Genomic DNA, 12,782 nt, shown 5'->3' on the forward strand with positions numbered 1-12,782 from the left:
AAACCATGTCTTTACTAAAAATACAAAAATTAGCCAGGCGTGGTGGCACACACCTGTAATCCCAGCTATTTAGGAGGCTGAGGCAGAAGAGTCGCTTGAACCCAAGAGGCAGAGGTTGCAGTGAGTCGAGATCATGCCGCTGCACTCCAACCTGGCAACAGAATGAGACACTGTCTCAAAAAACCAAAAAAAATTGTGGTTTTTACATCCAGTAGAATATTATTCAGCTATAAAAAGGAATGAAGTTCTAATACATGCTGCCATATGGATGAATCTTGAAAACATTTTAAGTGATGAAAGTAAAATGTGCAAATTCATAGTGACAGAAAGTACGTTAGGAGTTACCAGAGACTGGGTGGAGGTCAAAATAGTTATTGCTAATGGACGTAGTTTCTGTTTGGGTTGATGAAAAAGTTTTGGAAGTAATACTGATAGCTGTACATCATTAAGAGTATAATTAATACCACTTAAAATGGTTAAAATAGGCTGAGCGCTGTGGCTCATTCCTATAATCCCAGCACTTGGGGAGGCTGAGGCAGGAGTATCACTTGAGGCCAGCAGTTCAAGACCAGCCTGGACAACATAGGAAAACTCCATCCATTAAAGAAAAAAAAAAAAATAGCCAGGTGTGGCACATGCCTGTGGCCCCAGCTACTCAAGAGGCTGAGTAGTGAAGGCCCATTGAGTAGTGGAGGATCGGTTGAGCCTGGGAGATCAAGGCAGCGGTGAGCCTTGATCATACCACCGCACTGCATTCTGGGCAACAACAACAACAACAACAAAAAATTATTACCACAATTAATTGGTTGCTACTTAACTGATGTTCTATTCAGCTAACAGATTGAGTTCAGGGAAAGATATCAGTCCTTCAATTTTTTGCAACTGTTTTTGTTTTTGCTTATTTTGGACAGATGGCAGAAGTATTATTAAGATAACTCCATTGCTTCCAAAACCCAAGAGGCTTTGAGCAATTTTCTACTACTCCTGTTTAAAACATTGACTATATTGGCTGCATGTTTCATCATCTTTGTTTTCAAGTTATGTTAAAGCTTTTCAATTTTGCACATAATCGGTAGGATATAAATCTAGTCATGTGCCAGGCACAGTGACTCACGCCTGTAATCCCAGCACTTTGGGAGGCCAAGGCAGGCAGATTGCTTGAGCCCAGTAGTTCAAGACCAGCCTGGGCAACATGGCAGAACCCCATCTCTACAAAAAATACAAAAGTTAGCTGGCATGGTGGTGTATGCCTGTGGTCCCAGCTACCTGGGAGGCTGAGGTGGGAGGATCGCTTGAGCCCAGGAAGTTGAGGCTGTGGTGAGCCGTTCAGGGTACCACTGCACTCCAACCTGGGTGACAAAGTGAGACCCTGTCTCAAACAAACAAATCAATCAATCAATCTAGTCATGTGCATTTTCTTATCCTGAGTCTGTGTACTATTTTATACCCTGTACAGATAATTTATTATAATTCTAATTATATTGAAAATAAAGCTGGACATATTGGCTTGCACCTGTAATCTCAGCACTTTGGAAGGCCAACGAGGGAGGATTACTTGAGCCCAGGAGTTCTAGACCAGCCTAGTCAACATAGGGAAACCTTGTTTCTAAAAAAATAAAATTAACCTGGCCTGATGGCCCGTGCCTGTAGTTCCAGCTTCTCAGGAGTCTGAGGTAGGCAGATGGTTTGAGCCTAGGAGGTTGAAGCTACAGTGAGCTATGGTCACATTACTGTACTTCAATCTGGGTGACACAGCGAGACCCTGTTTCTAAAAAAGAAGAAAAGAAAAAAGAACAGCATTTCTACTTTTTGGTTTTGCTTTTTAAAATTATGTCTGTGAGATTTGTTGATCAAGTTGTCTTTAAACTTTAATTTCCATAAAGATTCAAACAAACTGTTCACCTTACATAGTATTATCTTTTTTTTTTTTTTTTTTGCCTAGGAGGAAGAAAATTACAGAGAAGAGGGAGATCCTAGAACAAGAGCATCAGATCCACAGTCTCCACCCCAAGTATCTCGTCACAAATCACACTATCGTAATCGAGAACACTTTGCTACTATACGGACAGCATCACTGGTATGTACTTCCCCGAATTAAAGATAAATATATTTTTCATGTGGCACCTTGGCAATATAAACTCAAGTATAGCTATATATTGTTTTGTATTTGGGTTTTATTTTGCGAAATACTCATTTAATATTTAATTGCCTGTTATGAGAAAGATGTTATTCAGAGAACTCTGAGAAATGTTAAACTAACAATGTCTTCATGACACGTACACAAAAAAACGAGTATGTTAGAATATCTTAAATACTTAAGATAACTACAGGACACTAAACAGGAATTCAGATAACTTTTTATTAGGAGCATAAACGAAGTATTTATGAAATAAATAGTTTGAGTATTTAAAATTAGTAAGATTTAGGCACAGCAGGGAGAGGAGAAATGAATGGTATTTCCATATAAGAAGAATATGGACAGTAAGGAAATATATTGTGTGAGGCTAACCAGAAAGAGGGGAATATTGGAAATGGCAAGCAGTACAATTTGGTGTACTGTAAAGTCATTCTGATTTTCCAAATAATATGGATTATCTGTTCATTACAAGGATGCTATAATGGGGTACTTAAAATCTTAATCAGACAGATAAGTAAAACCAAAGCATGATAAAGGATACTAAGGATACAACGAAATTACATTAAGATACCATAAGAAAAGTAGGCTATTAGAAAACATAATGGAAAGGCTGGGTTTGGTCGCTCATGCCTGTAATCGTAGAACTTTGGGAGGCTGAGGTGGGTGGATCACTTGAGCTCACGAGTTTAAGACCAGCTTGGGCAACATGGTGAAACCCCATCTCTACAAAAAATACAAAATTCAGGTGGGGTGTGGTAGCTCACACCTGTAATCCCAGCAATTTGGGAGGCTGAAGTAGGTGAATCAACTGAAGTCAGGAGTTTGAGACCAGCCTTGCCAATATGGTGAAACCCCGTCTCTGCTAAAAATAGAAAAATTAGCTGGGCATGGTGGTGCACCTGTAATTCCAGCTATTCAGGAGGCTGAGACTAGAGAATTGCTTGAACCTAGGAGGCAGAGGCTGCGGTGAGCTGAGATCGTGCCTCTGCACTCCAGCCTGGGTGATAGAGGTAGACCCTGTCTCCAAAAAAAAAAAAAAAAAAATTCAGCTGGGTGTGGTGATGTGTGCCTGTAGTCCCATATACTTGGGAGACTGAGTCAGGAGCATTGATTGAACCCAGGAGATGGAGGTTGCAGTGAGCCGAGATCACACCACTGTACTGCAGCCTGGGTGACAGTGCCAGATCCTGTCTCAAAAAAAAAGAAAAAGAAAGAAAGAAAGAAATGAGGCCGGGCGTGGTGGCTCACACCTGTAATCCCAGCACTTTGGGAGGCCGAGGCAGGTGGATCACCTGAGGTCAGGTTTCAAGACCAATTTGGCCAACATGGTGAAACCTCGTCTCTACTAAAAATACAAAATTTAGCTGGGCATGATGGCAGGCACCTGTAATCCAGGTTACCTGGCAGGCTGAGGTAGGATAATTGCTTGAATCCAGGAGATGGATGTTGCAGTGAGCTGAGATTGCACCATTGCACTCCAGCCTGGGCATCAGAGTGAGACTCTGTCTCAAAAACTAAAAAAGAAAAAAAAGAAAATATGATGGGGGAAAAAAAAGATATGATAGCTATCTGATTTCTCAACTATGTAATAAGCAGATGTTATAAATCCTATGCTGTCATGAATCTATATGACGTGGGGTTGGGAACGTAGTACCCTACCCTAAGTCAAGTTATTCCTACTATTCTGCAGCATGTAAATAGCACTTTTAACAGAGCAAGTGGTAAAGATTGCTTAATTTTTGCATGACTATTTTGATAAATATGTTGAGAAGGAACAGCTTAAAGGAAAACCTCTCAGTAACTTGGCATAAGTTAAATGTTTCCCAAGAAAGTGTTCTGTCCCAAAGTTTGGCTTCCTCAAATCAATTAAGGGCATTTTAAATTTACAGATTTAATGAATCAAAATCTGAAAAAGATTTGTATTTTTAAAGCCAGTAGTTTCATTTATTTCACTTAAAATATTCAGAGCATAAGTAGTTTTTTAATACAAATAAGCATAGCTATATTATTCATTATAAGTGCCATATACCATCACAGCCTACCTTCTTCTGCCTTGGATTTTTTTCATTCAATAAAATGCACAGATCTTAGGTATTCAATTTGAAGAGTTTTTACAATTCTATACACCTGCCTTAACCGTCTGAAACAAGGTATAGTTATCCCTCAGTATCTGTGAGGGATTGGTTCCAGGACCCTCCATAAATCCCCAAATCCACAGATAAGCCAAGTCCCTTATATAAAATGGTGGTCCGGGCGGAGTGGCTCACAGCTGTAATCCCAGCACTTTGCCAGGCCGAGGCAGGCAGATCACTTGAGATCAGGAGTTCGAGACCAGCCTGGCCAGCATGGTGAAACCTCATCTCTATTAAAAATACAAAAATTAGCTGGGCATGGTGGCAGGCGCCTGTAATCTCAGCTACTCAGGAGGTTGAGGCAGGAAAATTGCTTGAACCCGAGAGGCGGAGGTTGCAGTGAGCTGAGATCGTGCCATTGCACCCCAGCCTGGGGGACAAGAGCGAGACTTCATCTCAAAAAAAAAAAAAAAAGAAAAAAATCAGGAGTTCGAGACCAGCCTGGCCAACATGGTGAAACCCTGTCTCTACTAAAAATATAAAAATTAGCTGAGTATGGTGGCGCATACCTGTAGTCCCAGCTACTCAGGAGGCTGAGGCGGGAGAATCACTTGAACCTAGGAGGCAGAGGCTGCAGTGAGCCAAGATTGTGCCACTGTACTCCAGCGTGGGCAACACACCGACCCTGTCTTTGAAAAAGAATTGAAAATGTTATCAACAAGATGAAAGATAACAAGTGTTGGCAAAAAGGGGAACTCTTACACATTGTTGGTGATAACCTAAATTAGTATGGCCATTTTGGAAAATGGTGTGGAGGTTCCTCAAAAAACTAAAAATAGAACTGCCATATGATCCAGTAATTCCACTTCTGGGTACATAGTTAAAGGAACTGAAATTCGTATGTTGAAGGGATATCTGCACTCCCATGTTCATTGCAGCATTATTCACAATAGCTAAGTCATGGAATCAACCTAAGTGCATATCAGTGGATGAGTGGATAAAGAAAATGTAGCATATATACACAATGGAATACCATTCAGCCTTAAAAAGGAAAAATCCTGTCATTTGCAAGAAGATGTATGAATCTGGAGGATTATGCTAAGTGAGATAAGGCAAGCACAGAAAGATACCACATGATCTCCCTTTTATGTGGAATCTAGAAAAATAAAGTTGAACTCATAGAATAGAGGTAGAGAGTAGAGTGATGGTTACTAGAGGTTAGGGACAGAGAGAAATGGGGAGTTGTTGATTAAAATGTACAAAGTTTCAGAAAGATAGGAGGAACGGGTTTTGAGATATTTTGCATAGCTGGTTGACTATAGTTGACAATAGTATATTGAATATTTTGAAATAACTAAAAGTAAATCTCAAATATCTCACCATAAAAAATGATGCATAAGGAAGGTGATGGATATGTTAGATTGATTTAATTTAATATGTTGAATACATATATCAGTATATCACACTTGTACTCCATAAATGTATACAATTATGATTTGTCAATCAAAACATTAACATTTTTTAAAGGAATTGAAAACAGGTACTCAGACAAGTGTATGTACACACATAGTCACAGCAGCAGTTTTCACAGTGGCCAAAAGACGGAAACAATACAAATGTCCATCAGTGGATGAGTGGATAAACAAATTGTGCTATATACATACAGTGGAATTTTATTCAGCCGTAAAAGGAAATGAAATACTGATGCATACTGCAACATGGATAAACTTCAGAAACATGCTAAGTGAAAGAAACCAGCCATAAAAACTCGTTTATTGTATGACACTACTGATATGAAATATGCAGAATAGGTTATCTATAGAGACAAAAAGCAGATTGATGGTTACCAGGAGGGGAGAATGGAGAGCAACTGCTTAACAGGTATAGAATTTTCTTTTGAGATGATAAACATGCTTTATAACTAGATAAAGGTGATAGTTGCATGGCACGGTAAATATACTAAACATACTCAATTGTTCATTTTAAGGTGATTGATTTTATGTCATGCGTATTTTATCTTTTTTGTTTGTTTGTTTGTTTTGAGACGGAGTCTCGCTCTGTTGCCCAGGCTGGAGTGCGGTGGCGCGATCTCAGCTCAATGCAAGCTCCACCTCCCAGGCCCACACCATTCTCCTGCCTCAGCCTCCGGAGTAGCTGGGACCACAGGCGCCCGCCACCGTGCCCAGCTAATTTTTTTTGTATTTTTAGTAGAAACGGGGTTTCACCGAGTTAGCCAGGATGGTCTCGATCTCCTGACCTTGTGATCTGCCCACCTCCGCCTTCCAAAATGCTGGGATTACAGGCGTGAGCCACCGCGCCTGGCCTATCTTGATTTTTAAATTGAGGTTTTTCTTTTTTTTTTTTTTTTTTTTGCTTTGTGGTCAGTGTTTTTTGTGTTCTGCCCAAGAAGTGTTTGCTTACTCCAGGGTTATAAAGATATTTTGTGTTTCTGCTTTGTGATTCTGGGTTTTACGTTCAGGTCAAATGATCCTTCTCAAATTAATTTTTATATATGACATAAGTGATATAGGGAGTCAAGGTTTGTTTGTTTTTTTCTTTGTAAAGAACCAGTTGTTTCAGCAGGATTTGCTAAAAACACTATCCTCTGAATTAACTTGACTTTCTTGGTAGAAAAATCAATTGAACATACGTGGATCTCTTTCTAGTTTTTATTCTCTTTCCTTGATCTACTTAGCCTATCTTAAAGCCAGTACCGCGTTGTCTTGAGTACTGTAGGGCTGCATGTCCTCCAAATATTTTTGTTCCTCAAGATTGTTCTGGCTATTCTAGATTCTTTTATATCCCCATATAAGTTTTAGAACCAGTCTATTTCTTTGAAAGACTTGTTGGAAATTTTCTTGGAATCTGCTAACATTGGGATATTTTATACTAATTCCCTACTTAGTTAATATAGAATGGTTTAAAAGGCTTTTCGAAGAAGAATGTTTTATTTTCTTCTTTTCCTTCCATTATTTGTATGTCTAGGTTACAAGGCAAATGCAAGAACATGAGCAGGATTCTGAGCTTAGAGAACAAATGTCTGGCTATAAGCGAATGAGGCGACAACATCAAAAGCAACTGATGACTCTGGAAAATAAGCTAAAGGCTGAGATGGACGAACATCGCCTCAGATTAGACAAAGATCTTGAAACTCAGCGTAACAATTTTGCTGCAGAAATGGAGAAACTTATCAAGAAACACCAGGCTGCTATGGAGAAAGAGGTGGCTTATTCAGTATTATTAATTTGCTTATTTTAGGTTTTGAATGTCTCAGAATTAACCAACATGGCAGTTTGATGTTAGAGTATCTGTTCCAAGGAACCAAGCAAATTGGGGAAAAGGAGAACCATTTGTGTGACTTATATAAAGGTTTCTGTAAATTGATATTACAAAAAAAGGTGATATCTGTGTGTCTTATCTCTCACTAATTTTGTGTGTGCATCATTTAAAACAAATCAGTCTTAAAACTATTCATTGGGGTAGTCCACTTCATAGCTTATGTAATAGCCAGCAAAATTTTGAATATGAAAAATTGATGTATTTTAATATCAAGTACTAGGCCTGGGAACTAATAAGACATGGGACCATTTCCTGATTCTTGAGAGTTTTATAGTGTCACAATCAGTAAGTTACTCAGTTATTTTAAGCTTTTCATTTTCTGGTTATCTGAGGAGTTTGCTAAATCTCCTGTCATTAGGTGATTTAGGTCTCAAAAAGTCATTTTTATTCTCTTTTTTGTATTTTTTGGAAACTACCCTTGAATTTCTGGCAGCATTTTAATATCAGAATGATTGAAGATTACTGTAATAAATACAATGTTGGAGGTTATAAGTTATGAAAGATTCAGATTTATGAATTTGATTCAGAATCAAATTCATTTGATTATTGACAAATAATTGTCATTATTTTACATGATAAAAGTTTAGTTTTTAGGATTTTTGTTATGTGAAACCTTTTCTTCTAATGTTTTTGGTTTCCCATTGTTTTACTTTTTTTCGATAGTCATGTTTGTCAAGTAGAATTTAGAATTCTCAGTAAATTCACACATATCATTAAAATATGTCCAGGTAGTCTGCAGTGAGGCATTATTTATCATAGCTACCCTCTTCTCCCTTTTCACAAAAAAAGAACCATTCTCATAGTAGTAGGGACTTTGACAAAATAATTTATGATATAAATAAATATTTGATTTTGAAATAATTTGATAAAACAATGTATACATATTTAAAATCCTCTGGGCATTGAATATTTTTATTTTTTATTTTATTATTATTATTTTTTGAGACAGTCTCTCTGTGTTGCCCAAGCTGGAGTGTAGTGGCGTGATCTCAGCTCACTGCAACCTCTGCTCTTCAAGTTCAAGCAATTCTCCTGCCTCAGCCTCCCAAGTAGCTGAGACTACAGGTGCATCTACCATGCCTGGCTAATTTTTGTATTATTTTTATTTTAGTAGAGAAGGGGTTTCACCATGTTGATCAGGCTGGTCTCAAATCCCTGACCTCAGTTGACCTTCCCTTCTCAGCCTCCCAAAGTGCTGGGATTATAGGTGTGAGCCACCACACCTGACAGATATTATTTTTAATAGCTTGGGAAAAGGGGATATTAACATATTTAGGAAAACAATTGCTGAAGCAGATGTGCAATGTGATAACAAGTTTGTTTTAAAAGTATATAACCAGGATGGGTGCAGTGGCTCACGCCTGTAATCCCACCACTTTGGGAGGCCGAGGTGAGAAGATTACTTGAGCCCAGAAGTTCAAGATCAGCCTGGGCAACATAGGAAGACTCTGTTTCCACAAAAATAAAAAATAAAAAAATGAGCTGAGCATGGTGAAATACACCTGTAGTTCCAGCTACTCGGGAGGCTGAGGTGGGAGGATCACTTGAGCTCAAAAAGAGGCTGCAGTGAGCCATGATTGTACCACTGCACTCCAACCTGGGTGACAGAGTGAGACCCTGTAATACATTTTTTGAGACGGGCACTCGCCTTATTACCCACTGGTCTTGAACTCCTGGGCTCAGGTGATACTCCCACCTCAGCTTCTCAAAGTGTTGGGATTACAGGCATGAGCCACAATGCCTACTTAATTATATACATACACATATATACGTGTGTGTGTATATATTTGAGACATGTATGTTTATAGAAAAAATTAGAGGCTGGGCGCAGTGGCTCACATCTGTAATCCCAGCACTTTGGGAGGCTGAGGTGGGTGGATCACCTGAGGTCAGGAGTTCGAGATCAGCTTGGCCAACATGGCGAAACCCTGTCTCTACTAAAAATACTAAAAATACAGCTGTCACACACCTGTCATTGCAGCCACTTGGTAGGCTGACACAGGAGAATCACTTGAACCCGGGACACGGAGGTTGCAGTGAGCCGAGCTTGTGCCGCTGCACTGCAGCCTGGGTGACAGTGAGACTCCATCTCAAAAGTAGTAATTTTTAAAAAAGAAAAAATTACAAAAGATATGCACCAAAACATAAGATTTTTCTTGTTTTTCTGTATTTTGTAAATGTTCTACAGTGAATGTGTATTGGATATAGAATCAGAAATAAAGTATAGCATTTGTTTCGTTTTACTAAGGGATTGAGGGTTGGAAGGAGGGTATACTTCTGTTAAATGAAATAAAAAGTTGACAACATGTTTGACATTTCAAAGATGAGTTTCATCTTACTGATTCTATGAAGTTCAAATGATAAGGATGCCAAGTAGCACGTGTTTATAATTTGGTTCAGTCTTTTATTTTGGTAATGTTTCTACTGATTTCTTGTTCTTAGAAAATAAAAGATATTCTTAGTGATGTATATTAAACTGCTACTTTAAATCTATCTACTTAACTAATTTGATTCATTTTTTAAACTTCATATAGGCTAAAGTGATGTCCAATGAAGAGAAAAAATTTCAGCAACATATTCAGGCCCAACAGAAGAAAGAACTGAATAGTTTTCTAGAGTCCCAGAAAAGAGAGTATAAACTTCGAAAAGAGCAGCTTAAAGAGGTACTTATGTCATGAAACTTTTCAATAAATTTTCTGCTTATTAATTATATCCAATGGTGACCAACTCACAGAAGCATTAGGATAAAATTATCTTTTGTTGTTTGTGGTCACTAAATGGATATTAGTTTAAATGATGACTTTAATTATAATCAGTTACCCTTAACTGAGTTATTTAGTTGAGGATCTAAAATGAATCATTTCCTGAAAATGTACTTTTTTTATGTTTTTATTTTTATTTATTTATTTATTTATTTATTTATTTATTTTTGAGACAGAGTCTTGCTGTGTCGCCCAGGCTGGAGTGCAATGGTGTAATACCAGCTCACTGCAAGCTCCGCCTCCCGGGTTCACGCCATTCTCCTGCCTCAGCCTCCTGAGTAGCTGGTACTATAAGCGCCTGCCACCATGCCCGGCTAACATTTGGTATTTTTTTTTAGTAGAGACAGGGTTTCACCATGTTAGCCAGGATGGTCTTGATCTCCTGACCTCGTGATCCGCCCGCCCTGGCCTCCCAAAGTGCTGGCATTACAGGTGTGAGCCTTTGCATCCAGCCTTATGTTCTTATTTTTTGTATGTATTTTTTGAGACAGTCTTACTCTGTTCCACAGGCTGGAGTGCAGTGGCACAATCATAGCTCACTGCAGTTTCGACCTCCCATGCTCAAGCAATCCTGCCTTAGCCTCCCCAGTAGCTGTGAACACAAGCACGCACCACCACTCCTGGCTAATTTTTAAATTTATTTTTTGTAGAGACAGGGTCTTGCCATGTTGCCTAGTCTGGTCTCAAACTCCTGGGCTCAAGCAGTCTGCCCACCTTGGCTTCCCAAAGTGCTGGGATTATAGGCATAAGCCACTGTACCTGATCACATTTTGTTATGTGAAACCTTTTCTTCTAATGTTTTTGGTTTCCCATTGTTTTACTTTAAAAGTAAACAGAATAAGGGGGATATTTGCTTATCAGTTTTTTTTTAGGTAGAATATGCTGATTATTTCTTTGTGGCTACAGGGTTTCATATTTCTTTGCCCTTTCTTGTGCTGCCCCCTCCCTCCGCTTTTTTTTTTTTCCCGAAACACAAGTCTCACTCTGTCGTACAGGCTGGAGTGCAGTGGTGTGATCTTGGCTCACTGCAACCTCCCCTCCCCCGAGGTTGAAATGATTCTCCTGCCTTAGCCCCCCGAGTAGCTGGGATTACAGGTGTGTGCCACCATGCCCAGATACTTTTTATATATTTTTTTAGTAGAGACGGGGTTTCACCATGGTAGCCAGGCTGGTCTCAAACTCCTGACCTCAGGCAGTCTACCCACCTCGGCCTCCCAAAGTGCTGGGATTACAAGCGGGAGCCACCACTCCTGGCTCTTGTGCTGCCTTTTTTTTTTTTTTTTTTTTTTTTGAGACAGAGTCTCACTCTGTTGTCCAGGCTGCTCACTGCAACCTTTGCCGCTTTGGGTTCAAGTGATTCTCCTGCCTCAGTCTCCTGAGTAGCTGACATTACAGGCACCTGCCACCACGCCCGGCTGATTTTTGTATTTTTAGTAGAGATGAGGGTTTCACCATCTTGGCCAGGCAGGTCTTTTTTTTTTTTTTTTTTTTTGAGACGGAGTCTCGCTCTGTCGCCCAGGCTGGAGTGCAGTGGCCGGATCTCAGCTCACTGCAAGCTCCGCCTCCCGGGTTTACGCCATTCTCCTGCCTCAGCCTCCCGAGTAGCTGGGACTACAGGCGCCCGCCACCTCGCCCGGCTAGTTTTTTTTTTATTTTTTAGTAGAGACGGGTTTCACCGTATTAGCCAGGATAGTCTCGATCTCCTGACCTCGTGATCCGCCCGTCTCGGCCTCCCAAAGTGCTGGAATTACAGGCTTGAGCCACCGTGCCCAGCCACCAGGCTGGTCTTAAACTCATGCCATTCTCCTGCCTCAGCCTCCCAAGTAGCTGGGACTACATGTGCCCGCCACCAAGCGTGGCTAATTTTTTGTATTTTTAGTAGAGACAGGGTTTCACGATGTTAGCCAGAATGGTCTCGATCTCTTGACCTCATGATCTGCCCGCCTCGGCCTCCCAAAGTGCTGGGATTACAACTGCGCCTGGCCTGACAACTTCTTAAAGAGAATCATTATTCAAGATAGGCACCAGGAACGGAAAATGATATGTCTTTTAATTTACACTCCTGTCTTACAGGATGATTGAAAGTTTTAGTTCATATAATTAATTAGCATACCGTGATACATCAATTGATTTTGATAAAATAAGTATAATCAATTTGATATTAATGATTTGTGTGTGTGTAGGAATTTGCCTTATAATCAGATATGTATGTCTTCTTGTGTACATATTGGTGGCACAAAGACTTGCTCTATACGCTGCCAAGTGAGCGTCATTGACAAGATTTTTCCAACTCTAAATGGTATAATTTGCAGTATATTCCCATGACTATAATTCAAAAGCCAAACTCTATACTGGAACTTTGAGTTTGAAACAATAGTAAATAGAGTTTCCAACTATAAATAAATCTCCAACAAAATGCAGTTGTTTTGTTTTCCAGTGAAATTTAAAACAATGTGGAAAGTCATTGATTTT

The 12,782-nt window shown here is 39.5% G+C and overlaps 1 protein-coding gene across 1 annotated transcript in view; it reads left to right on the forward strand.

Moving 5' to 3' along the window:
- The window catches only part of TAOK1 (TAO kinase 1), an 84,182-nt gene that overhangs the window by 37,623 nt on the left and 33,777 nt on the right, over positions 1 to 12,782 (forward strand). The window contains exons 9-11 of the mRNA XM_011990365.1: positions 1,943 to 2,077; positions 7,195 to 7,431; positions 10,083 to 10,211. Of these exons, the coding sequence (XP_011845755.1) occupies positions 1,943 to 2,077; positions 7,195 to 7,431; positions 10,083 to 10,211 (501 nt within the window). The remainder of the gene's footprint in view (positions 1 to 1,942; positions 2,078 to 7,194; positions 7,432 to 10,082; positions 10,212 to 12,782) is intronic.

The sequence above is a fragment of the Mandrillus leucophaeus genome, unplaced genomic scaffold (assembly GCF_000951045.1).
Source record: "Mandrillus leucophaeus isolate KB7577 unplaced genomic scaffold, Mleu.le_1.0 Scaffold379, whole genome shotgun sequence".
NCBI classification, from domain to species: Eukaryota; Metazoa; Chordata; class Mammalia; order Primates; family Cercopithecidae; genus Mandrillus; species Mandrillus leucophaeus.